Source organism: Eulemur rufifrons, chromosome 14 (genome assembly GCF_041146395.1).
Source record: "Eulemur rufifrons isolate Redbay chromosome 14, OSU_ERuf_1, whole genome shotgun sequence".
NCBI classification, from domain to species: Eukaryota; Metazoa; Chordata; class Mammalia; order Primates; family Lemuridae; genus Eulemur; species Eulemur rufifrons.
In genome coordinates, this window is record NC_090996.1 from 36254472 (window position 1) to 36277261 (window position 22790).

Consider the following 22790-nt stretch of genomic DNA (forward strand, 5'->3'; position numbering starts at 1 on the left):
TGGCGCCATTCGGGATGCGCTTGCTCCGCCCTCTGCCGTGCCCAGCAGTGTCTGGCGTCCATGGCTCAACTCTCCCAGAGAATAAGCCTCCTGTGTCCCTGCTGGGCAGAGACGGGCAGCCTTTCAGGCACCTGCCCAACTTCAGCCCGCCGCCTGCTGCCGCGTTCAGAGGGGCTCTGTGCGCCCCCGTCTGGCTGCCGCAGCACCCCTGCTTCCCAAACTATCCAGCTCTCTCCCCTGCAGATTTACATGTTTTTAAAAATGTCTTTTTTTTTTTTTTTTTAATTGAGCCAGAGTCTCCCTCTGTCACCCAGCTAGGGGACAGTGGTGTCATCATAGCTCACAGCAACCTCAAACTCCTGGGCACAAGTGATGCCCCCGCCTCAGCCTCCCCAGTAGCTAGCACTGCAGGCGCGAGCTACCACTGATCACTCAGCTTTATTTTGGGTGTATAAATCAAGATTGCTGGATGTTTTGTTTTATTTTATTATTATTTTTTGAGACAGAGTCTTCCTCTGTTGCCTGTGGTGCCCTGGAGTGCCGTAGCGTCAGCCTAGCTCACAGCAACCTCAGACTCCTGGGCTCAAGTGATCCTCCTGCCTCAGCCTCCCGAGTAGCTGGGACTACAGGCACCACCACGCTCGGCTAATTTTTTCTATTTTTACTAGAGACGGGGTCTCACTCTTGCTCAGGCTGATCTTGAACTCCTGAGTTCAAGCAATCCTCCCACCTTGGCCTCCCACAGTGCTAGGATTACAGATGTGAGCCATCACACCCGGTCGAACTGCTGGATGTTTGAAAATTGGATTTTCTACTGTCAGAGGAAGCAGGGACCTGTCAGAGTGAAGAGCCGCCACGCACCATTGGAGCTGAGCTGCTCCAGTCCAACCTGCCACCCAGCCTCGGGGACACGGAGTGTTTCCCACACGCTTGGCGCAGACTCAGTGTCGACCCACCTACACTGGGCAGGGTGAGGAGGGGTCCCCTGCACGGGCAACCCACACGCTGCTGCCTCATTCTGCCTGAGGTTCAAGTCTCTATGGAAGCAGCAGCAACATTAAATGTAAAATTATCCATCTACTTTCCAACATAATTAAAAGCCACAAGACAACGTCTAAAAAATTCATTACAACGAACAAAACATGATGAATAAAAGGCTAGAATAGGAATGAATCAGAAAATGCTAATAATGTCTGTCCTTTGCTGTATTCTAGGTGAGCCCCTGAAACGGGAATGCCCAGCTCTGTGGAAGGGAAAGGCTTGCGGACAGAAGGGGCATCCACGTGTCTGACCCCAGCAGGTTCTTCCTGTTGTGCAGCCCAGTCAGTGTGAGTCGGGCTCCCTGGGTGGGGCCAGAGGTGCTCCCAGGGCGGGCATGGGGGCAGGCGGGTATGGGGGCGGGCACAGGGGTGGGCATGAGGCAGGCAGGCGTGGAGGTGGGCGCGGGGGCGGGGCAGGGGCTGGCAGGGGCAGGGGCTGGCAGGCCGTCCTGCTGAGGGCTTTCCACGGAGTTCCCAGATCTCACTTCCTAGGAGCAGGGCCCAGGCCAGGCTGTCTGAACGAGGCGCGCACCCGCGTGATCCCAACGTGGTGTCCAAGGCAGATGAAGTGTCAGGGGAGGTGGCTGCTGTTTCTCCGTGTATTACTCCTCAGGGAGGCGAAAGAAGCTCCCGCCAAGTTTCCAGAGATAGACAAAAAGCAAAAGAGGAATGTCTGGGTCTTGCAGCCACCAGAAAAAGCTTTCCGTAAAACAGGCGGATGTGCAAAGGTGCTGTGGGATCCAGCCATCCAGGCCGGCCTCTCGCCCTCTCAGCCACGCAGTCCCACCAGGGCTGCCAGAGCTGGTCTTCATGTCTGCTCTCCCACACGCCCACGCCAAAGAAGCCCACCTCCCGCCCACAGCCCAGTGCAGGCCTGGAGCTGGACAAGGGGGTCCACGCGTCCTCGGAGAGCGGCTCCCTGAGCCAGTGCTGAGCGGTGTGGCCGGCACTGCAGGCCAGCCCAGGGCCCCTCCTGGGGGGTGGGGGGTGGGACCTGAGACTTGTTTCTGACCAACAGAATATGGCCGAGGTGAGGGGTGTCCCCTCGGACACTGTTACATGAGACAGGGATTTGGTCTTGCTGGATTCACGAAGTGAACGCCCTACGGAGAACCCTGTATGGCCAGAACTGGGTGGCTGACACCTACAGCCCACAGGGAGCTGAGCTTGGAAGGGAACCTTCCCCAGACAAGGAACCTTCCTTCAGATAGGACCAGCCACAGCTGACGCCTCGATTTGCAGCCTATGAGAGACCCTGAGAGGACCCAGCTAAACCATGCCAGGTTCCTGAAACCGTGAGCTAATAAATGAGTGTTATTTTAAACTGCTCAGTTTATTTCAATTTCTTACACGCAAAAGATAACCAAAACAAGCACTATCTAAAAGAAAGGTACACGCCCTCCTCTGACCCAGCCACTGAGCCTACAAAAATCTACCAAAACCAACCAACAAAAGAACTTTTCAAAGGGTGTGGTCAGCAGAATGACAGCCCCCCAGCAGCCCATGTCCTGGAACCTGTCACTTCCTAGGACAAAAGGAGCTCTGCAGATGGGATTGGGGTTTGGACTTTGAGATGGGGGTTATCCTGGATTGCCTGGGTGGGCCCAGTTAATTACATGGGCCCTGAGAAGCCTTTCCTGGCTGAGTTAGAGACGAGAAGGCAGAGTCAGAGCATGAGAGGGACCCGCCCCGTCACTGCAGCTGGAGCAGGGGCCCTAATGAAGGCTGTGGGCTGGGCGACCTCCAGATGCCGAGAAGGGTCCTCAGATGACAGCAGCAAGGAGACAGGGACTGCAGTCCTACGACCAGAAAGAACTGGATCCTGCCAGCAACCCCACGAGCAAGGAAATGGAGCCCCCTGTAGAGCCTACAAAAGCAAGGCCCCCGCCACACCTTGATTTCAGCCCATGGACACTCACGTCAGAAGGAGGACCCACAGAACTGGGAGAGAACGTGTGTGTCACAGCAGTAACAGGAAAGGAGGGAAAGTAACCAAAGGCCATTTACTGCAACATTATTTTTTGTTATAAATAAACTGTATACAAACTAAAAACCTGTCCACTGGGGAATGGTTAAACAACAGAAGGTAACTCTGCAGGATGGAAAGTTCTACGGCTGTTACAAAGGACAGGCGCTAACCCAGCAGCACAGCCAACAGGGAAGCAGGGCTGGAATAAAGGGAACTCTCACACCCTCCTGGTGAGATAGAAATCGCCCGACTGCTTCAGAAAAACGGGAGGAGCGCACTGAGGCTGACGTGCACGCCCTGCCACCCGGCAGCACATCCAGTCCTCAGTGTGTCCCCAGCAGAAATGTGTCCATGTGAGGATGATGGCATTTCAGACAGGAGTCTCCATCCTCCTCATTTGCCAGCAAATTAATAAAACTCTTTTTCTCTTCTCCTCAAAAAAAAAAAAAAAAAAAAAGAGAGAGAAAGAAAGAGTTAAGGCCGGGCGTGGTGGCTCACATCTATAATCCTAGCACTCTGGGAGGCCGAGGCGGGGGGAATCGTTTGAGCTCAGGAGTTCAAGACCAGCCTGAGCAAGAGCGAGACCCTGTCTCTACTAAAAATAGAAAGAAACTAGCCAGACAACTAAAAATATATAGAAAAAATTAGCCAGCGATGGTAGCACATGCCTGGAGTCCCAGCTACTCAGGAGGCTGAGGCAGGAGGATCGCTTGAGCCCAGGATTCTGAGGTTGCTGTGAGCTAGGCTGACACCACGGCACTCTAGCCCGGGCAACAGAGTGAGACTGTCTCAAAAAAAAAAAAAGAGAGAGAGAGAGAAAGAAAGCTGTCCACGTGTTCAGCAAAAACGTGAGAGTTTTCGCAGGGGCACTGTTCAGAGTAACCGGAGCATGGACACTACCCAGAGCCCGTCTACAGAAGAATGCATAATGCCCTGCAGTGCTCGTCCGGGGAAAGCCACGCAACACAGAGGAGGACCCACCACTGCACACAACTACGTGGATGACTCTCATCCAGAAAGTGTTGAAAGAAAGAAGCCGGACACAAGAAGTACATGCTGTGTGACTCCATTTACATAAAGATTCTAGAAACTGCAAGTGAGTCTATAGTGACAGAAAGATCAGTGGCTGCTGGGTCTGGGAGCAGGGAGCACATGGACTGCGTGTGGCGACGGCTTCTCGTGTGCTTGTCTGTTGACACTGAATCTCAAACTTTACATGTAAAAACAGATTTTTTGTACACAAATTACACCTCAATAAAGCTGATTCAAAGAACAAAGCTGACAACATCGAGTACTGGCCCACACAGAGCAACTGGGCTCTCCTGCACTGCGGACAGGAAAGCACAATGGTACGGCTACTTCAGAAAACACGTCAGCGGTTTCTCATAAATTAAAACACACACTCCTATGACAGCAATTCTACTCCTAGACATTTACCCAAGAGAACTGAAACATGTTCACAAAAGGACCTGTGCACCGGGGTATATTCATGCAAAAGAATACTACTCAGGAATAAACAAAGAGTAAATTACTGATTTGCACATCAGGAATGAATTTCAAAAATATGCTGAGCAAAAGAAACCAGACACAAGAATATAGTGTATGGCTCAATTTCCACGACATTCCAGAGCAGGAAAAGTAATCTATAGTGACAGGAAGCAGACCTGGGGGACTGAATTTACATGGGCACGAAAGGGCTTTCTGGGAGGGGTGGGGATGCTCCCTGTCTTGATGAAGGTAGTGGCTACACAGGTATGTACATCTGTCAAAACTCAGAGCTGGACACCTAAAACAGGTATGTTATATATAAATTACCTCAATAAAATTGATTAAAAAAAATTAAACCAGGCGGGTGTGGTGGCTCACGCCTGTAATTATAGCACTCTGGGAAGCCAAAGAAGGATCACTTGAGTTCAAGAGTTCGAGACCAGCCTGAGCAAGAGCGAGATCCTGTCTCTAATAAAACAAAAAAAATTAAACCCACGAAAGATATTGATATGCTTTGAATTTAGATGGATAGGTCTCTTTTAGAGACGAGTGGGTTGGCTGGCCCTACAAAGCGGGTGGAATAGAGATCAGAGCCAGGTGTGAAGGTGCCGCCTGTCGCTGGACAGACCTGGGGATCTATCTCAACCATCGGCACGTGAGGCCTGTCTCCCCCTCCCGGGAACTGCCACCCAGCCAAGATGTCACACTGTTCAAACGCTCTCAGAATCAAGGATGACGTCTGCAAACTGGATCGGCGGCAAACTGGTGCCTGGGGAAGGACAGAAAAGGAAGGAGAGGTTACCTAACAAATTTCAAAAGTGTCTTTCTCACCAGCATGCCAGATTTCGGAAGAAACTCTAGGAGAGTGTGTGGCCCGGCTTCCTGTGAAGTTAGAGCTTTTACTTAATGCCTTAAAACCCATGCCAAACCAAAAGATCGAGCACACCCGGCATAGAAAAACGGTGAAATACGGAATGCTCAAAAGAAAAAACTCAGACATTATTCACAACACCAAAATCTAGAGAAAGCCACCATTAATGTTGCGTATTTCACTCCACAACTCTTTCATTTTACATACATCTACAACCTTCACACTATATAGTTACATATACTTTTTTCACTTAACAAGATATCAGAGATGGCCCTATTTCATTGAATATTCATTAAATATGCCTCCAAAGTATTTTTGAAGGTTGTACATATCACCCTATGAATATACTGTTTCTACTGTTGGGCCTTGATGTTTTTTACTTTTGTTTAAAAAAAAAAAAAAAAACCTTGACTATCTCTAGTCATACCTCCTATTACTCCCTGGGATAGACTCCTAATTACTTGGTCAAAAGGGAAGAATTTCAAGACCCGGGATACGCACTGGCAAACCCCGGCGGAAGAGCACGCCAACGGCACTGCCCCGCGTCCCCGAGCACCGGGCATCGCCGGGCTTCCGTCTTTGATAACACTGTAAGTGAACGCTCCTTCTCATTTAATTTTAGGATTAAACATCCTTCCACGTATTTTTCATTAGCATCTCCTCCCTGAGTACTGTACAAGAGGCGCTGGCCAGATGACTGAGAGGGGAGACACTCCCAATGGCCATCGAATTGTGTCCCTCGAGGAGGCTGCTGCGGGCCTGCCCGGGGCTGGTCCGCGGGAAACGTACACACCTGAGCAGACTCACACTCTGACCTATCGAGTCCTGGTTTCTTTGAACTAGCTTGTAAATACTTTTGCTACTGAGCAGGTTAACCTTTTGCCTATCGTACTAGTGGCAAATTTAATGCCTTTAACAGAAAGTCGGGACAGATGCATTTTTTCCTGTTTTTTCATTTCAATTCAAAAAGGATTGACACTTCTCAGAGTGAGCTGATATTCAGTGATACAGCCTGATCATTTGGTGCCATGGATAACAGGCACCAAAAAAAAAAATCACAGTTTTTGGTACTATGATTTTTAAAAAGCCACACTGGCTCCACAAACATGTAGAAGCTACAGCTTCTGCCTCCATTCCTGGTGTGACCAGTGTTTACTCAATGATGAGGAAAATTGCAACAGGAAGGAAGAACTTCTACACAGATGCCCGGGAGACAGCTTTACCAGGCAGGGTAAGCACAGAGGTGGACAGGCGGGCAGGCTCTGGGCTGGAGCGCCCGGGGTGGGCTGCTCCTCCCACAGCTGTAAGAGCAGCCCCCAGAAGAGCCTCACATGGCAGTGACAACCAGCTCAACACTCAGGGTCACTGCGGGCTTCTGCCGCAGTTGGTGACCACCAACTCTCACAACACCGAGACCAGAAGCGAAAGCTTTCCTGGTCTCACACTGGCAAAAGCCTTGGCATTAACAGCTTGCTGACACAGGTAACGCGTTATGTGCTTAACTCCCCACACAATGCACTCAGACACCAAAGTTCTTTCCAAAAGTTCGATATAGCTGGGCACAGTGGCTCATGACTGTGATCCCAGCTACTCAGGAGGCTGAGGAGGGAGGATCCCAGGAGTTCGAGGCTGCAATGAGCTATAACCATACCACTGCACTCCAGCCTGGGCAACAGAGCGAGACCCCATCTCTTCAAAAAAAAAAAACAAGCAATCCCATTACTGGGCATATACCCAAAGGAAAAAAGGTCATTCTGTAACAAAGACACATGTACCCGAATGTTTATAGCAGCACAATTCACAATAGCAAAGATGTGGAAACAACCCAAATGCCCATCAATACATGATTGGATTAGTAAGCTGTGGTATATGTATACCATGGAATATGACTCAGCTATAAGGAATAATGAAGATACGACATCTCTATGGTTCTCCTGGAGAGAGCTGGAACCCATTATATTAAGTGAAGTATCCCAAGAATGGAAAAACAAGCATCACATGTACTCACCAGAAAATTGGTTTCCCTGATCATCACCTAAATACACATCTGGGAACGACACCAATCGGATATCAGATTGAGGTGGGGGGTGGGGGAGGGGATGGGGGTATGCCTACACAATGAGTGCATTGCGCACCGTTTGGGGAGTGGTCACGCTTGAAGGTGCTGACTCGGGAAGGGGGGGTGGGGAAGGGAGGGATATATACCTACATGATGGGTGCAACGCGCACTGTCTGGGGAACAGACACTCCTGGAGCTCTGACTTGGGGGGAAAGGCGGTACATGGGCAACGTATGTAACCTGCAATTCTGTATCCCCCGTAACAATAAGATGAAATAAAAAAAAAAAAAAACTTCAATATAATGGTTTCTTAAACTGAATGGGGTAGGTGGATGTTCATCTTGTTACTTTTTTTTTTTTTATAAATTAAGTCGTCTTCTTTTTTTTTTTTTGAGACAGAGTCTCGCTCTGTTGCCCAGGCTAGAGTGAGTGCCGTGGCGTCAGCCTAGCTCACAGCAACCTCAAACTCCTGAGCTCAAGCGATCCTCCTGTCTCAGCCTCCCGAGTAGCTGGGACTACAGGCATGCACCACCATGCCCGGCTAATTTTTTTTTTCTATATATATTTTTAGCTGTCCATATAATTTCTTTCTATTTTTAGTAGAGATGGGGGTCTCGCTCTTGCTCAGGCTGGTCTCGAACTCCTGAGCTCAAACGATCCGCCCACCTCGGCCTCCCAGAGTGCTAGGATTACAGGCGTGAGCCACCGCCCCCGGCCATCTTGTTACTTTTTATGCTTTGTACACGCTGTCATTACTATTATTACTACTCTTCATATACTCTTTATTTAACAAAAGTAGTTTAAAAAGTTGGCATCATACCTCTCCCCACAAGACGACCGAGGCTCCTTAGAGAAAGGACCAATTCTGGGGCGGGCAGACCCACATCTGCTTGGCACACTGGACGTGCCAGAAAGCAACAGATGCTCTGGGAACACGGGGCACAGCCAAGGACACAGGCCCCAGTATCGAGGGGCTACGTGAGTCCCAAACCAAAGACAGGACAGGATTATCCATGATGACGGAACAAAATCTTCCTGAGTCCACACGGACACTGAACAAATGCCCAAGGACGTTTTCACAGAAATGCCTTGTTTGCAGAAGCAGCCCCGCCCGCCAGCGAGAGGAGATGTGGCAACCATGGGAAGCCGCCACTCCCTAGGTAACGAGATGAGGCAAGCGTCACCGGCATCACCTGACCTGGCGTCCAGCGACTCCTCCAGGGCAGGAGTCAGGTGGGTGCAGGAGACAGCGCAGAGCCCAGGACCAGAGAGCTCACCCGCAGGGCAGCCACCAGGGCCGAGGCCAGCAGGCTAACGGGTCCCTCCCCCGTCTCCTGCTCCTGCTCACGGCTCCCGGGCTCTGCCCGTGCTGTGGGCAGACAGTCTGCAGGATGCTGCGGTGGCACAGGCAGAGCAGGCTCCCACGTACGGGTGGCCTCAGCAGTGACCTGGGCTCCCCCTGCCGCTCTCCCATCTCCTGCCGCAGCGAATTTCTAGACTTAAGCACAGAACATCGGCAACCCTGGTAAGTGTCACTGCATTCGTTCGGTCCTTCAGGCCTGCTCCAAAGCATCTTGAATCCCGATGTCACCTACCCAGTTACCCATCCTCCCAGCTAGGCCTGACACACAAGCTCGCTCTGTCTTGACCCAGGTGACAGACAACACTATGCTCAGGAAGGTGAGAGCCCAACAGTGACCACAAACAACCTGGGGGCCCTGGGAGGCAGCTGGCAGGTTACGCACAACACCCCGAATGCAGGAGGAAACGTGGCCACCCCAGCAACAGCTGGGCCATCTAGCCCTGGAACCACCGTGGTTTGCTCTGAGCCGACATGGGTGGCTTCCTGGGCTCACAGACACGGTTCTCTCTGGCCTAGATCCCCATCCAGGGTTGACATTAACTCACTTGCCTAGAGGTTCTGGCATCCAGCCAGAAACATTTTGCAAACTGTAAAGTGCCTGCCCATTTCCAATACTCAGGTCTTCTTCCACCCTCTGCTTTTTCAAAGACATCCCTCTGTTAGGATGGAGAGGTCCTTCATCAGGATCAGTTAAAGCAGCCAGGGGCATGCTACCCACCCAGGGACCCACGTTCTCCTCAGACACTTCGGTTTAAAGGCCAAGTTCACAGCGGAGAAGGTGGAGGCCACCCCAGAGCCACACAACTCTGCTTCCCCTCTGCCACCCATGAAGATGCGGCCAACTCTTTCTCACACCCGGCAGCCCTTTCCACAGCTCCTGGCCTCCCTGGCACTGCACCCTCAGCACACCTTGGTTACAAGACCCTTCCAGAAGCCACTGCACACCTCTCCTCCCTGGTCACCACCCTGAGGGTCCGGCTGCTCCCGAGCACTCCCTGTCCTCTCCCTGCTATGAACGTGCAGCACCTCGACGGGCAGAAAGCGCTCTGCCGAGAAGCGTCTGATCACACCCACTGTCTTCCTGCTTGTGCCCGTGAGTCCCTGCCACCTTCATGGCACCACTGCCCCACCCTCTCCTCTACATGCTGTAGGACACATGTCCACAGATCAACACTCCGATCTTAGCGAGAGAGAATCACGCACGTGGACATCGGAGCTTGCCCGTCATTCCAGGTCAGTGAGTTCCAGTTCGATTTATTTGCCTATATTTACCCTCGTTGCCAAAAGGACGTTAAGGGGCCAGTTTTCCACCGACCTGTGCCCCTAGGGACAACCCCATGATCTCCGTCCTGGCGCGGCCAGCCTGCTTCCTGCAGCTGCTCCTCTTCCCCGCGGTCTCTGTAGCTGCTGGTCCTGAAACCCAGGTTCTGCGGTCTGAGCATTCTTCTCCCAACCACTGGGCAGTAAATCCAGCCTCCTAGTCTATCTTCCTTTTCTTCTTGCATTTTTCCTTTTTCTTTTGTTTTTTAGAGGGTCTTGCTCTGTCGCCCAGGCTGAAGGGCAGAGATAGGATCACAGCTCACTGCAACCTTGAACTCCTGGTCTCAAGCGATCTTCTCACCTCAGCCCCTGAGTAGCTGTGACTACAGGTGTGCTCCACCGTGCCTGGCTAATTTTTTTATTTTTATTTTTTGTAGTGATGGGGTCTTGTGATGTTGCCCAGGCTGGTCTTGAACTCCTGGCCTCAGCCTCCCAAAGTGCTGGGATTACAGGCATGAGCCTCCATGCTGGCCTCTCTTTGCATTCTTTCTGCTGCTTTCTCCACACCAGGATGCTGGATGCTGAAGACTTTTCCCTGCTCTCTCCAAATGCCTGGTGGACGACAGGCTGGCCAGCACGGCCCCAAGCCACAGCGCCCCTCCATGCATGGCATCCTGCTGGGCGCTGCCTGCACAAAGGACCTAGGTGAGTGGTAGCTTTTTAGGGACCAGCTATTTTTCACCTTCCCAGTTACAACCTTCAAACGGAACAGGACGCGCAAGTACTTGTAAGGGCTCAGATCCTTCCCTTTGTGTCCTTCCCACCCACTTCTCGGCTCCCTGATACAGTTTCCTTCCTGAAACACTGTTAAATTTAGTTCATCATCCAAGCCACAAGCAACTGAGCCAATGGAAAAGATGACATTATGTGTACACAACACAAGAATTTCAACCGTGACCACACGACCCTGCAAGAGACCAGCAGGCACCGCTGTGCACCTGCCACGCAAGCATCTGCTCTGTTATCTGCTAGAGCTTATGACAAGCGCTAAAAATTGGGGGAAAACTTAAAATTAAATATTGCACCTACTAACTTAACTGTTTTCTGAAAATTTAGGAAAGGCCATGCCAGTCCAACTTACAAAGCAGCAGAATTAGCATAATTTCAACCAGATACAGAATCTGCCCCTTACAGCCCACCACCCCCTCAGGTGGGGCAGGTTTGTCTTTACAACACAGAGCAGGCGAGCGTCTCCAGCAAAGACGTAAAACAGGAGGAACCTTGCTGCACTCACAGACGGATCTAGGAGTCCCCTCTGGACACCTCCCCCGGCCGGCCACTCTGCATCCTCAAGGCCCCCTTTCCTGTTTTTTTCAAAACTGTATAAAGAAAAGACTGTCTCCGTTTTGCTCTCCCTTGCACCCTCAGTTCCTGGCCCGGTGCCTGCTGCACACTGTAAGAGTCCCAGGAATAAACGACTGAACACAAGGATGAAATGAGGGGGAAAAGCACGAGGCCTCAGGACCAGGCCTTGGAGAACTGCCCACAGCCAGGGGCGGGAAAAGACTGAGGAGGTGAAACGGGCAAGGACAGGAGGAAAGAGGGAGGACCCAGACAGGGCGAGTTAACAGAAAGCAGCCCGCTCCCTGGGTGGCATCCTACGTGACATCTGACATCGAGACAGAGGGCGGGGTGGAGTTTAGAGGCACGGGGGCCTTGGGAAGGTGCTCTCAGGCCTGGTGGGCTCTGCAAAGGGAGACAGGAAGCCTCTCGGGAAGCCCAGTGTGAGCAGAGCTAGAAAGTCAACACTCCCAGGGCCCCGTCCGCCTTGAACAAGTCCTGACGTCCCACTAAAGTGCCAACTCTCAGTGCCGACAGAGGTTCTCAGTCAGATGCTGGCCAGGATCACGCAGGAGATGGGGAAGGTCCTCGGAGGCGTGGGTCCCGAGGGAACCTGGTGTGCACGGTGCGCAGTAGGAGGAGCACGCAGAGACTGGGCCCAGGCCCGGGGTGGAGGCAAGGAGGAGGACGAAGGGAAAAGAGCCACCAACTCTGTGCTTCACTGCTCAGGGTCAGCCGCTCCCTCCAGGGGAGGAGGGCTGGAGAGGAGCACCAGCCGGAGCCCCGTGACCATGCCGCCCTCGGCAGCTGTCATCTCTCTGCCTCTCTGAGCCCCGATTCCTCATCTGCACAGTGGGGACAGCGCTGCCTCCCTCGTGGGTGGCAGTGAGGATTAAATGGGAACAGAGGGAACACTCGGCAGCAGGCCTGGCACGCGGCACACAGCAGCGCTGGTGGTTGTTAGCTGTTACCACAGTGATCACGCCTTTTCCTCCTGGAGCCAACAACCTGCAGGAAAACCTGGCACCCAACAGAGGAACGGCAAACCCCAGTAACTTGCCCCAGAAAATGAGCAAATGAGCAACACCAAGTACCCAAGCACAGACGAAGAAAAGGGACTTTGAGGAGTTGTGCGGTGACCATGTGACAAACACCACCAGATAACAGCTAGTACAGGAAAGCTGCACACAGGCTATTCGTGCATCTGAAAGGGCAAAGCTGGCAGCTCCCACGTGCAAGGCCAGTGTGGGGATAAAGCAGTGGACAAGACACACGGGGAACGCGTCGTCCAGAGACGCGTCTCGACTCGGGAAAATAAAACATCACGGAGGAGCGCTTGAAGACAGTTTCTCTTTGAATTGGCCACTTAGGAGAGAAAGGAACTTCAAGCCAGATGAGAACACACTTGCGACTATTTAGTGAAAGCACAGGGAGCTGGGGGCAGGGAGAGCCCTGGCCTGGCCTCTGGGTCACTGATGTGACAGCTGATGTGGCACTATGGCCCGGGCTCCAGCAGGGAGCTCTAAAGCACACTGGGGACACAGGCACACAGTGTCCCCACTCCCACAGGGCACAGCAGGCATCTCAGTGACCATCAGACCCAACACTTATGGCAAAACTCAATGCTGTCCACCACCGCCTCCCTCCCTTGCTCCCCGCCACTCCCCGGGCTCACAGGACGGGAGCGTCACCAGCTTCCACCAACACTGACCCCAAAGGAGCAGAGGGAAGAAACGAGGTTATGCCCATGAATTCATCTCATTAACCCGCTCCCACGTCCTCCAGGATGTGGGCATATAAACCACGACGGACTCTGCTGGAGGCCCCCATCTCCCACGTGAAGGTTGTAGGAGACGAGGCACAAAGGACGTAGCTGCCTTAATCAAGGACATTCAACGCCCACAGTGAGACAGGAACGACTTGTGCAGACCCAGCAGGCCGCCTCGGGACCAACACAGACCCACCACCCCAGGGCCACATCAGGGAGCCAAGCCAGACCCGAATGCACGTGACTTGCGGCAGAAGCTGCTCGTAGAGAGCAGACACCTCTCCCTTCCAGCTTCCGTAGCGGAGACCCACTGACGACTGTGTTCTGGAGCACGGTCACGCCGGCAGAAGCTCTGTGCAAAGTGTTCTTCTGTCCTGTCCCAAAGCGAGCCCAGACTGCTCCACCAAAACCACGCCGGCTATGTAGAAGAAAGGGAAACCTCTCCTGAGAGGAAGGTTTCCAGACCTACAGACCCAAACGCACAGCGTGCTTCAGCACTAGTGGATGCAGAAGAGCCCACATGGGCTCCCACAGGTGCTGGGTGTGGCCACACATCGCATCGTCACTGCGTCAGGTGCCAGTGCTAATAAAAAAGGTCATTTTGATGACTCACTTGTTTGTGAAGCTGGAGAGAGCAACGTGAGCTCACGTACCTGTCTGAGGAGCACGCTAGGCAAGACTTCAAGGCAGGTAAGTGATCCAGTTGTGATCAGGAGGGAGCTCTGGGCCGTGCTAGAGCAGCGCACCCTTCGCCAGATAGCCCCCCGCCCCGCCCCAGCCACAGGTCACCTGCTACCTGGTCAGAGGAACCGTGTAAGTTTAGGCTAAAAACAAGAAACCTGGAAACATACACATTCTGAAGGATTCTGACAACAAAGGGGGAAAAGAAGTATATGTATATCCCTCATGAGAGAATCAGAAATCAAATGCTCCTAACTACGACTCTTCCAAAGAAGAACAAATTCACAGCACTGAATCCTGAGAACCAGCTGCTTCAGAGGCTCGGAAACCAAGTCTCCCTTAGGAAGCCCGAGTATTCTCAGATCCACCGGCTTCACCCCGATGAAGAGGGCTGGCCCTGGGGTGGGCAAGCTCACACCCTGACCACAAAGACCCACTCGTGTGCTCTGCGTGTCTTAGCCCTGAGGCCACCGGATATGGAGAGCATGTTCCACAGCCCAGATGCCCTTCCTTCTCTGCTCCACGCCGCAGGGCACCGCTGGGGACCTGTGTGTCCTAAGAGCACGTGGCGTCTAAGAGCAGCTCTTCTCCTCCTTTCTGGCAGATGGCCCTCCTGCTGGCCCAGTCCACCGTGAGTCTCAGACATCACTCCCGCCTCCCTCCACGTTTTACACAATAGTGGCTCCACTCTGTCAGCGTGTTCCAGGAAGTGTGGCAATGCAACACAGCCTGACAGAGAGGATGGAGGAGGCAGGAGGGTCCTGGCTCTCCAGCTCGTGGCCGTGTGCACACAGGGAGCCGTGGAGCTAGCTAGTGGGGCCACGATGGCCCTCAGAAGCACAGATTAAGGTCCCAGGAAAACACCATGCCCCTGACAAAGCCCAACCCCTCCCGCACGCTTTAGAACATGTTCAAACATGCACAAACACGCACACCGTCAGCCTCCCTGCAGCAGGGCTCGAGGAAGCAACGCCACCACTGGAAAAGCAACTAGCCTGTTCATCTGAGCCTCATTTTCCCTCCCCCACCTAAAAGTGAGCCCAGGGCTCTTCCTCTCTTGCCTTTGCAACACCTCCTCTAGGCTGAGCTAAGAGCACAGGCTTCAGGAGGCGGCACACAGAGAACCTGGCGCGGCTGCCCACTGCCGGAGCTGTGCTGGGAGGAAGGGTGTGCTGGTCAGTCCCGGGCATCCAACACCCTGACAGGGCCTGAAACAAAAGGGTGGGAGAGGCCGTGCCTATGCCCGCGGCCGCCTACGGGCAAACAATCCGGCAAACAGCAGAACTGTCTGTTCGGAGCAGTCAGACAAGACTGACAAGAGCCCGGGAAACAGCAAGGAGGAGTGTAGAGAACAGGGACCAGGGGAAGTAAAATCAGACAGGTACAGCGGCACTTCCAGAGCACGGAAGGGCCTGGAACAGCCTGACGCTGACTTCCCACCAGTTGGGTTGCAATCAGCCGGAGTCCCTGCATCTTCTAAGGAAACACCCCTCTGGCCGGGGGCCAGGGCCCCACCACACAGGGGACGCCGGTCACACTGTCTCGCCGATGCTATTAACACCTTTACCTTAAACACCTAAGTAAGAGGCACGTTCAGACAAACGCCAGTGAAGCCACCTACGTTGTGTATTTTACCCCCGCAACTGGAAATTAAAGAGGAAGGTTTAACAACGTCATTATCGGGGTATTTCCTTCCAGCACAAGGCGTGGACTCCCGGAGCACTAAGTGGACACCTCAGAGGAACAGGGCCCGCGAGGACCCTGCCGTCCGCGCACGCTCGCAGCAGGGCCAGCGATACCTGCGGAGCCACATCCCAGGCTCTGCCACCTGGACCCACAGGGCCCGGCCGCCGCGACACCGTCGGTGGCGCTCCCCGCGGGTCTCCGCGGCCGGGACGGCGGGCACCACGCAGCCGCCGAGCTCCTGGGCCGGACCCTGCCCCACGGCCTTCCGCGGCAGGCGGCGTGCGGAACCGCGGCCTCGGGTCGTGCCGCCGGCCTCTCCCGAGGCCTGGAGCCGCGCGCAGGCTGCGGCCCAGCGCCTCCCGCCGCCGCCGCGGGGCCTCCCCTCGCGCCGAGACGGCGAGAAAGGCAGCGGCCCGCGGGGGCCAGGGCCTGCGCCGCGACCCCCGCTCCCCGCCGCCCGCCCGCAGCAACGGCCGTCCCGCCCGCCGGCGCCCGCCTCACCGTTGCTGTAGGCGTACGGGGACTCGGCCGCGCCGTCCTGCAGGCTCTCCAGGATCTCGCCCTTGCCCACGTCGCTGTCGCCCACCAGCAGGAACTTGAGCAGGTAGTCGTAGCTCTTCACTGGGCTGCCCTGCGTGCCCATCCTCGCGCCGCCCCGGCGCCCGCCGCCCCGCCTGAGGGACCGCGCGCGTCAGGGGCCGCGGCCGGGGAGGCGGCCGCCGCCGGGGACCGCAGGCCGTGCCCGCCGGGGCCCGCGCCCCTCGCCCGCCGCCCGCGCGCCCCCCGGCCCCGCCCGCCGTCCGGGCTCACCTCAGTCTCGTCGCCGCCGCCCCGCCGCTTCCCGCACGGCGCCTGGCCGCCGCGCCGCCCCGCCCCCGGCCGCGCCGCCGCCATTGGGCGCCCGTCGCCCGCCCTCCCCGGCCCATTGGCCCGTCTTCCCGTCCGTCACGCCCGCCCCGCCCCCGCCGTGTCCCCCAACAGCGTTGCGGAGTCTCCGGTCGCCCCGCCCCGCCTCCGCGCCGTCGCCATAGGTCGCCCGCTGCCCTCTTTCCAATGGCCATTGGCCTGTCCGCCCGTCCGTCACGACCGCCCCGCCCCACCGTTTCCCACACAGCGTTGCGGAGACTACGGACGCGCTGCATCGTCACCGTCGCCATTGGCCACTCGCCTGATTTCTCGGAACCATTGGCCCGCCTGCACGTCCATCAGGATTACTACCGCCCCCACCGCTTCTTCCCACAGACCATCCCAGAGCCACCGGCAACCCAGCCCACTGGTCCACAACAGCTCTGCCCTCGTCCGCCCCCTCGACGTCTCCATTGGCCACCGCTGCCGAGCCATTGGGCCGGCTGCACGTCGATCACAGCTCCGCCAACCCCACCCTCCTGGCCCCGTGCCTCCCGCCCCCTTTCCTACACGCTCACCAATCAAGAGCTTGGAGCTCCAGGTTGTTTGCATACGCCCTCTTCCCTCCCCGGGCGCGGAGCAAGTGGCCGCGGTCTCGGACCTGAAGCGACGCGGCCGAGTCCAGGGGCACTAAAATTCCTAGCAAGCTGCGCCGACTGCCTTTGCAGAGACTCCGGGAAGGCAGCGTGGGGGTCCCTCACGCGTCCTCCCTGGGACGGAACAGCCAATCGGCTCTCGCCTACGAGGAAGAGGCGGGACTTCCGCCTGGCGTCAGGGCGAGGCGGGAACAGAGGGCGGGGCAGTGGCCCCGGATGGGGACGGCGGGGAACTGGGCCGGGCTAGGGGGGGCGTTGGCCGGGGCGGGGGCGGTGACGAGGGGAGGGACCAGTGTCGGGGGGGGGGCAGGCCTGGGGGCGGGGCCGGTGACGGGGGCAGTGTCCCGGGCAGTGACCGGGGCTGGGGGCGGGTCCCCGTGGAGGCGCTGAGGTTCCAGCGCCGGTGCAGTGGCCTGTGAGCAGGGCCGGGCTGGCGGACGTGGTGAGCAGGACGCGGCGGCGCAGCCCGGGCCAGACCGCGGATGCCCGCGGCGCGCAGCCAGCCCCACTGCTTGCGGTCCCGGACTTGCTAGAGACCAGCAGATCTGCTCGGTGCAGACCGGCGCGCGGGCGAGGGGGATGCGAGAACGGGGAAGCCCTCCGAGGTGGCGGCACCGCCTTCGCTGGCATGGGGGGAGGTCTCATCATTGGTAACATTTTTTATGAGAACATATTCACACATGTGATTAAGAATGAGTAACTCAAAAGGTCGTGCATAGCAGCCACATATGATGCAGCCATTCAGTACATGCGTGTCCCCAGCAGCACCTCCCAAGAGCTGAGGGTGGCGCCGCGAGCGTGCCGTCAGCGGATGGACCGATGCGCAGAATGCCCACGCGGTAGTGGCTGTGACTCATCCGTAAAAAGGTACCAGGTAGTGATGCACGAAGGAACTTTGAAAACACACATGTTGTATGAGGTCTTTCTTTTTTTTTTTTTTTTTTCTCTTGGAGACAGAGTCTCACTTTGTTGCCCAGGCTAGAGTGAGTGCCGTGGCGTCAGCCTAGCTCACAGCAACCTCAAACTCCTGGGCTCAAGCGATCCTACTGCCTCAGCCTCCCGAGTAGCTGGGACTACAGACATGCACCACCATGCCCGGCTAATTTTTTCTATATATGTTTTTAGTTGGCCAGATCATTTCTTTCTATTTTTAGTAGAGACGGGGTCTCGCTCTTGCTCAGGCTGGTCTGGAACTCCTGACCTTGAGCGATCCACCCGCCTCGGCCTCCCAGAGTGCTAGGAGTACAGGCGTGAGCCACCGCGCCCGGCTGTGTATGAGGTCTTTCACATAAAATATCCAGAATGGACACATCCACGGAGACGGTAAGTTAGTGGCTGCCAGGCCGGCGGAGGGGCAACAGGGCAGTGAGTGCTTAATGTTTACCTGGTTCTTTTGGCGGTGATGAAAATGTTCTAAAGTTGTAGTGGTCATAACACTTGGCAAAGTTGCTAAAAATCATTGAATTGTGCACTCAAAATGGGTGAATTTTATGTGTATGATATGCCTCAATAAAGCTGTTAATAATAACCAAAAGAATAACTCGTCAAAGCTGACCCAAGTACAGCCTTTGCCAGACCAAGCGCTTAGTGTTGTGAGTGGCCCAGGAGAGCGAGGGAGACCAGTGCAAAAGGCACGACTGTGTCATTATGTCATTACCGTGACCACATCCCAGCCAGCACGTCTCACCTCTCCTGGCAAGTGAGGTCTCACCTCTCCCGGCAGGTGAGGACCAGGGCCAGACGAGAACCCTCCCGCTGACAGGGGCCCTTAAACCTGGCTGTGCCTCCAGGAGCAGGCGGAGTTCACACAGCAGGCCCCTGGATGGGCTGATCCCCCACCCGGCAGCTGAAGTCGGCAGCTGAAGTCGTGGCCTTGACTGAGCGGCACACAGATGCTTCCGTTTGTTTTTGGTGCAGTGCCTGGGGGGCCTCGGTGAGGAGCGGTCCCTCCCGTGGGTGGGGAGCACCTGGCGAGTGAGCACCTGGGCCCTCTCTTGCCTTCAGGGAGAGGCCTTCCTGGCGTCCTGGCCAGGGACGGGCAGAGCAGGGGCTGCTGGGTCCAGGCAGCCAGAGAGAGCCAGGCTGAGGCCACCAGGCAGGGTTGCTCTGCTCAACTGCGATCCACGAAGGAACCCTGAAGGTCCTGCCTGTGTCTTTGCTCAGGCCACATCCTCCCCTGGGAGAGGTCATTCCCTGGACACTGGGTCACAACAGACATGGCCACCAACGGTAACAGCAAGGACACATAATGTCCACAGCCTGAAAGCTGGGCAGACTCTCGTCCCTCAGCTCGTGGGGGGGGCCAAGGACCAAGTCCCCAGAGGGACCAAGGACTGAGTGTCCTAAATCACAACTTGGCAGGTCAGGGAGGGCCTCTCCTGCTGGGAGGTGACTGTGCCCAGACTTGAGCCCAGCCTCTGCCCGACCTGGCTGTTCCTGCCCCTACAGCTGGCTGTGAGCTCTCTGAGGCCCCTCTCTCCAGGGGCTGGAAGCACCAAAAGAACGATGCTTCCTCCACGGTTTCTGAGGCTGCCTAGAAGGGGTGGTGGTGAGGAGCTGTCTCTCTAAAGCAAACATGCCCTTCGACCCTGCTCAGGACATCCCTTGGCCGGGACCCAGCAGCCGCAGGCCACTGCTTGTTCCCCACCTCCCAGGATGAAGTCGGGGCCCCTCCCTCCCTGGCAGTGAAGCTGAGCTCTTCCCACCACGGCCTGCGGAGCCATCACAACCGTCTTCCCTGCGTAGGTCAGGACTTGTGGTTTGGCTTCAGGAACCTATCCACAGGAACCTCCTGTCTCCTCTGACCTCTGACCTCCCAGCCCCGGAGCAGCAGGCCCAGCGGGGGAGGGATGGACAGAGGAGCTGACCCCCTGTGCACCTGCGTGCATTTCCACCAGGGCGTGCTGGGGGCCACGGTGTGCCACATGAGAACCACCAAATCCAGACCAGGGGCCAGGCGCGGTGGCTCACACCTGTAATCCCAGCACTCTGGGAGGCCGAGGCAGGAGGATAAGTGTGAGCTCAGGAGTTCGAGACCAGCCTGGGCAAGAGTGAGACCCCGTCTCTACCAAAAACAGGAAAAAATTATATGGACAACTGAAAATATATATAGAAAACATGAGCCAGGCATGGTGGCGCATGCCTGTAGTCCCAGCTACTCGGGAGGCTGAGGCAGGAGGATTGAGCCCAGGAGTCTGAGGTTGCTGTGAGCGAGGCTGACGCCACGGCACTCTAGCCCGGGCAACAGAGACTCTGCCTCAAAAGAAAAAAAAAAAAACAAAAAACCCAAACCAGGGTGCTCCTCCAGGTAACCAGCTGCACCTCTAAAGCACCCGTGTTGTCAAAGACACTGCAACGAGGGAACTCAGGACACCGGCCCTGTGACGCGTGACGTCACTGCAGGAGGCGTCACGGGACGCCGGGGGACGAGGTCGGCAGACGGATGAGAGCGTCACATCAATGTTGAAGGCCCAATATTGGTCACTACACCGTAGTTACGTAAGTTAGGGCCCTTGTCCTTAGAAAACGCATACAAAACATCTTAGGGGTAAAATTAGGCACAACTGACTCTGAAATTCTTCAGAAAAAAAAACAGAGTAAGAATGTGAGACAGCACATGTGGCGAAATGTCACTGGCCAGGCCCTGGGGGAGGGGCACCGGGAAACAGTGTTACTCTTACAGTGTTTCTGGCAGCTACTCTGACAGATGTTTTCAAAACCGGAGGGAGCCAGCCGGGAGGCAAGCGTGCGGTCAGACCTGTCCTGCTGTGTGGCCTTCAGCAAGTCACCTTCTCCCTCTGAGCCTGTCTCCGGACTGAAGCCCTGATGAGACTGTTCTCTGCAGGCGGCCCCAACCCTCTGCAAGGGTGGCCTGAGGGTCAGCCTGTGGTTCTGGGCAGGCCTGGGCGTCGAGAAGTGCCTGTGCCGGGCTGTCCAGGTCAGCGTGGCAGGGCGTGGTCCCCCAGACGCAGGCTGTCTCCAGGCTGCGCGAGTCCAGGGACCAGGGGCAGTGAGGACGGGAGAGGCCTGGGAGGTGCGGGTGGCATCTCTCGCTGGCTGCAAGTGCCTGGGGTGACCAGTGTTCCCTTGGCCAGCTCTGGTGCCAGCCCCAGCGGGGCAGCCGGAGGGTGAGGGGGATCCAGGCAGGAAGTGAGTCCCAGGAGTCCGAGGTGGAGGCGTCCGCACTTGGGGCAGACCTGTGGGGGGCCCCTAGCGTTGCAGGGGACGGAGGCCATTCTCAGCAGACTCTGAGCAGGTGGAGTCCCTGAGGCCAGGACCCCTGGGGGGCCTCAGGGACTCCGCAGCCAGTCTCCATGACCCTTGGTGGAGCCACAGGCCTGGGAGCTGCCGAGGGACCTCTCTGGCTCCAGCCTCTCTGCATAACCAGGACGGCGGGCACCGGGGTGAAGCCACAGGGGCCCCGGAGGCTGCAGGATGGCTGGGGTCAGTTCCGTCCAGCGAGTGCCCTCCACACTCAGCAGAGCCAGGAACAGCTTCCCCTCCCCCCAGGAGGCCTGCCCGCTGCCCCCAGATCCCCTACGCCAGGCGAGAGGCCAGGACCAGAGGGCATGCTGCCCTGGGCCCATCTGCCCATGCCAGGACATCTCTGAGGGCCCAGGGCCTGCGCCCACCCATCAGACCTGCTTTGGGGGCCTCCAACAGGAAGCAGGCCGTGCTAGTCATCTCAGGACACACCCAGGTGAGGGGCCGTCCCTCACGGTGGTGCCTGCGCCCCACCCCCACCCAGAGCTGCCCGCATGGGGAGGCTGAGCCTGAGCTCCGACACTGGCAGGTTTTATTGTCACAGCAGTGAAAGTGGGGGTCAGGGCCCGTCCCTGCCTGCATCCTCTGCTGGGCGCAAAGGGTCACCGCGGCCTGCAGCAAGGGCGCCGTGGCAGCGGGCGGGCAGTGCGGACAGTCCTGCGTGCCGAGGTGGACGGGGCTGGCTGCCTGCTGCCCACAGCCCGGACCTTTCCACACGACCTGGCGCCTTCAGGTCCCCCTCAGGGATGGGGCTCGCAGGGGAACACCCACACCCGGCCGTGCGAGTCTGGCAGGCAGACACGCTTCCCCAGGGGCCACCACACACTCAGGTCGCAGAGGTGTCTGCCCAAGAGGGGGTTCCTCTTTCTGAGAGGAACCAGTGAGGGGAGATGGAAGATTTGGCCAAAGGGCCTGTTCCCCAGGAATTGGGCAGCCAGGTGGGCAGATGGTTTCCAAGGAGGCAGCTGTGGCCACCACATGGCCGGGCGTCAGCCAGAGGGACGCCCCGTGGCCTACTGGTGGCCCTTCACAAAGCCATCCCTGCAGGAGGCATCAGCAGAGACGCTGTGCGGTTCGGGAGTGAGGGCCCCGGCCCACTGGGGCTGCAGACGGTGACGGCGGCCCCTGCAGTCCCGGCGGTGGGGGCACATGCTGCTGAGGCCGCTGGAAGGCACCAGGGACCAGGAGCGCATCCTGGGGGTCCCCCCGACGGTGGGGAGCCGCGGGGGAGCAGCCAGGGAGACCTGCCGGCACACCCCCCTGGGAACCGCTGCGGGTGGGCCCTCCGGGGTGTGGCATGGAGGACAGGGGGGTGGCACTCCTGGGCCTCAGCCTCAGAGTGGGGTGACCACGGCAGGTCAGAAGGTGGGTCCCAAGGCAGGTGGTGCTAGTGACCGAGCTCGGCCAGGTGGCCTGGCTGGCCACCCCCTGCGTCCTGCTCTCCCCCGATGACTTGTGCATTGGGAGGAGGTGTGGCGGGCACGGCCTTGGCAGGGCCT

The 22790-nt window shown here is 56.7% G+C and overlaps 1 protein-coding gene across 2 annotated transcripts in view; it reads right to left on the reverse strand.

Moving 5' to 3' along the window:
* The window catches only part of RAB40C (RAB40C, member RAS oncogene family), a 32476-nt gene extending 16082 nt beyond the window's left edge, over positions 1–16394 (reverse strand). For both annotated transcript variants that reach the window (XM_069487171.1, XM_069487170.1), the window contains exons 1-2: positions 16337–16394; positions 16028–16200 (exon numbers count right to left, since the gene is read on the reverse strand). In XM_069487171.1, coding sequence (XP_069343272.1) covers positions 16028–16169 — 142 coding nt within the window. In that variant the 5' untranslated portion in view covers positions 16170–16200; positions 16337–16394. The remainder of the gene's footprint in view (positions 1–16027; positions 16201–16336) is intronic.
* Between the last annotated feature and the right edge of the window lie 6396 nt (positions 16395–22790).